We start from the raw sequence: 3,859 nt of genomic DNA, 5'->3' as shown, positions 1-3,859 counted from the left end.
TTAAACTTAACCTTACTTAAACTAACTGGCTTATTTTATGTATCGCAATACGCGTATGAAAATTTGCTAACGTACGATGTTGTTATGGACGAATTCGCCCATGATGCCGCGCCCCGGAACAGCTCACATACGTTCGGGAAATGGGACATCGCTATTTTATCGTTCCTTGCAGACCAACGGCAACTCAACACAAATGTGGCATCCAGTACCAGCTCCTTCACCTGCTTCAGCCGCTTGTCCATATGTCTGGACGTGATGTTGCTGAGCAGCCAACTCACGCAATTCCTCATATATTCCCTGTCGCTCAACTTGCGCTCCAAGTCGTTCAGCTCGTCCTCCGACCGTACAGGCTGCAGCGTGAAGTCCTCCGGGACGGGACGCGAAGTTCCATCCTCATCGCTACATAGAGTTTGCTGCATTCGGTTTACCACGGCCTCCAAAACCGCCGTGGTTTTCCGGACAACAGCAACCTCTTTCTGCAAGGATTCGTTTTGCGCCGTTAAAACGTCAAAGCGGCGATTTAAGTCCTTGGCGTTCTCGGTTATCAACCGGTACAAATCGGAGACGGTGACTGCATCAACAGGGACTAATGGAGCGACGGTCCGTGTTGCGGTGGAAGCGGCGGTGGGAGCGGTGAAATCGGCGGTGGGAGCGGTGAAATCGTCGATGGGAGCGGTGAAATCGGCGGTGGGAGCGGTGAAATCGGCGGTGGGAGTTGCGGTGGAAACGGTTGTGGCCCGAGCGGCGGTTGAGGCGGTGGTGGCCCGAGTTGCAGTGGGAGCGGTGGTCCGAGTTGCAGTGGGAGCGGTGGTCCGAGTTGCAGTGGGAGCGGTGGTCCGAGTTGCGGTGGGAGCGGTGGTCCGAGTTGCGGTGGGATCGGTGGTCCGAGTTGCGGTGGGATCGGTGGTCCGAGTTGCGGTGGGAGCGGTGGTCCGAGTTGCGGTGGGAGCGCCGGGTCGAGACGTCGTTGGAACTGGCTCGGTTGCTACGGGGTGTGCTTGGCCAGCGGCGAGGCAGCCTGCGGTGGTCACAAATCGGAAACCCATAATTTTCACGGCACTGTCTTTAGTTGAACCAGCGCTCACCGTTTCCTGTCCGGAGACGGTGGGGATGGGAACGGCATGGGAACCGCTACTTTGAGGTGGCACAAATGGTTCCCCCAATTCTCTCCGCCGCTTAAACTCCTTCAAGCCCTCCGCTGTCAGGACCGTCGGACGCTTGGTCGGTGGTCGGACAGACTGGTTCGGGACCGCGGAGGTGCCTGGGCTGGTGGTGGTGCTGGCGGAGACAGAGGCGGCGGTGGTCCTGGTGATGGCGGTGGTTGTGGCCGGTGTCAGCACGGCATCAGAGATGATAATTATCTTATCAGAACTCATTGTTTGCTAGGAGAAATAAAAAATTTAAATTAGAATCGTACACGTCAATGGTAACCGCGGTCAAATGGTCTACACGGAACCGGCATGAAGGAAGATCACCGAGAGCAGAACACTCCAGCGATCGAAACTACACACGGTAAGTAAAACCAGGAATAAATAATATACATACAACTCACCAATATATCCGTTAATAATCCGCAACCACAAATAACAGCACTCTGATCGTTGGTGTGAGCAGGCTAGCTAGCACGTATACACTTGTTCAACAGTTGAGATGGATATGATACGGAGAAGCGCAACGTACGCGCAATAAATACCCTGGGGCGAGGGGGTGAGGTACGGGAGCACACCCGGGAGCGAGGAGGGGAGGTAAAGAAATATACCCGCACAGGCAGGCAAAGGGGAAAAGCAACACACGTGCACACTAGAGATGGGTTCGCCGGATCGCACCCACGGTTCCGCTCCGATTCCGGCAAGTATGATTCCGATTCCGACTCCAGAGAAACGGAATCGCTAGTTCCACCGGAATCGTCCGGAATCGCCCGGAATCGCCCGGAATCGCCCGGAATCGCCCGGAATCGTCCGGCATCGTCCGGAATCGCCCGGAATCGCCCGGAATCGTCCGGAATCGACCGGAATCGACCGGAATCGCCTGGAATCGCCCGGAATCGACCGGAATCGCCCGGAATCGTCCGGCATCGTCCGGAATCGCCCGGAATCGCCCGGAATCGTCCGGAATCGACCGGAATCGCCCGGAATCGACCGGAGTTGCCCGGAATCGCCCGGAATCGTCCGGAATCGTCCGGAATCGATCGGAATAGCCCGGAATCGACCGTAATCGTCCGGAATCGTCCGGAATCGTCCGGAATCGTCGGAATCGCCCGGAATCGACCGGAATCGCCCGGAATCGACCGGAATCGCCCGGAATCGACCGGAGTTGCCCGGAATCGACCGTAATCGTCCGGAATCGTCCGGAATCGTCCGGAATCGTCGGAATAGTCGGAATTCCATTTCATGTCATTTATTCAGTGCATAACCTAATACAAATAGATACAAACAGTAACACAATAAGCTAGATTGCATGTCGAACGATATTGAGGAACTCAGTGCGCGACATTCCTGGCTCAAATGTACGACAGCCAGCATTGACAGATGCGCGGCGGCCGGAACGTGAACAGTCGCAATCGACCGGAATCGACTGAAATCGCCCGGAATCGACCGGAATCATCTAGAATCGTTGGAATCGTTCGGAATCGACCGGAATCAACCGGAATCGTTCGGAATCGTAGTCAACCAATAGTAGTAAATGTTAGAAGCCACATTTAATACGTATTTTACTTTTTCCGTCATTGCTTTGCATGCACCTCCGGCTAGTATGGCTTCCCAAAAATGTTTGGAGTGTTCATGAAACCTCTTAGTATACTGGCAACAAAAGAGCTTACCCGGAACCCGGAACAAAAGAGGTAAGGAATCGAACCTATAAAGGCCATGTTATTAAAGTCGTACGACTTGATAACTGTGTTCATAATTAGAGACGTGCGTAGCTTTAGAAATCAAAATAGTACAAATGTAAGAATCTTATTAGTTGTTGATTAACACTAGGTTTACGGTACCAGTCAATTTGACGGAATTTTAACTTTGCAGTGAAATACGAACAATACCTTTTGTTTAATTTCGTTTTCTTTTCTTTTCGTAAACTCATCATAACATACTATAAGTTTCTAACTTAAAACTATATTTACATTATATATTAGACGTTTCAAGTCATTCATACGTTCACTGCTAATTCATGATGCTATAATCACCTATAAATTAATTTACAAAATTTGGTTCAAAAGTTATTCACATTTTCTTATCTATTATAAAATTCTATACTTCAAGCAATACGGTCTTTTCGGACCGTTGCTCCTGAATAAAAATTAAAAATCTATAGTAACTTAAACACTCATTTAGATTATTGGAGCCTCTATTTTTTGCAAATCGAATGCTGATTCATTACAGTTGTAGGTTTTTGAAATTATGTTGGACAAAAATCATTTCTTTTAATTTTTTTGACGTCAACCTATTTCTTTTCTCCGTTAAGATGTAACCTGCTTTTGAAAATATGCGTTCACAAGGAACAGAAGACGCAGGAATACTGGGATATTTTTTAGCAAGCGTTGATAATATAGGATATACTACTTCTCTTTCCTTCCACCAGATAAATGGATCGCATTTTACCTGTAGATTTTGTTCAGACAAATAGCGATCCAGTTCAATCGCGGCAAGAATTCTAGAAGGACTGATTGAATGTTCTGTATTGCGAACTTTTTTTAATGGTTGCCAAATATCCTCATCACTATCGCTACCGTTATCGCTTTCCTCGAGTCTATCAATGCTATTAGTGTTATAATGTGGAAGCATCTTTTGAATTATTTTTTCGTATGTGTCTTGGTATTGCGCATTGTTTCCCAAAAATCCTACTTTTTTAAATCTTGGGTCTA

At 48.6% G+C, this 3,859-nt stretch overlaps 1 protein-coding gene across 1 annotated transcript; it reads right to left on the bottom strand.

The window, feature by feature from the left end:
• Positions 1-586: 586 nt before the first annotated feature.
• Positions 587-1,376, bottom strand: LOC120961251 (uncharacterized). The gene is made up of 2 exons (XM_040384952.2): positions 1,086-1,376; positions 587-985 (listed from the first exon to the last, which is right to left on the bottom strand). The coding sequence occupies exons 1-2, from the start codon at positions 1,374-1,376 to the stop codon at positions 587-589; spliced, it is 690 nt and encodes a 229-aa protein (XP_040240886.2).
• Between the last annotated feature and the right edge of the window lie 2,483 nt (positions 1,377-3,859).

Source organism: Anopheles coluzzii, chromosome 2 (assembly GCF_943734685.1).
Source record: "Anopheles coluzzii chromosome 2, AcolN3, whole genome shotgun sequence".
Taxonomy (NCBI): Eukaryota; Metazoa; Arthropoda; class Insecta; order Diptera; family Culicidae; genus Anopheles; species Anopheles coluzzii.
Note: the sequence above shows the minus strand (reverse complement) of the source record. Positions and strands in the feature narration are given on the sequence as shown.

Coding starts and splice junctions, on each gene's coding strand:
- LOC120961251 (XM_040384952.2), bottom strand. CDS start 1,376: ATGAGTTCTGATAAGATAATTATCATCTCTGATGCCGTGCTGACACCG. Junction 986..1,085: donor CCGTCTCCGGACAGGAAACG/GTGAGCGCTGGT, acceptor CACACCCCGTAG/CAACCGAGCCAGTTCCAACG.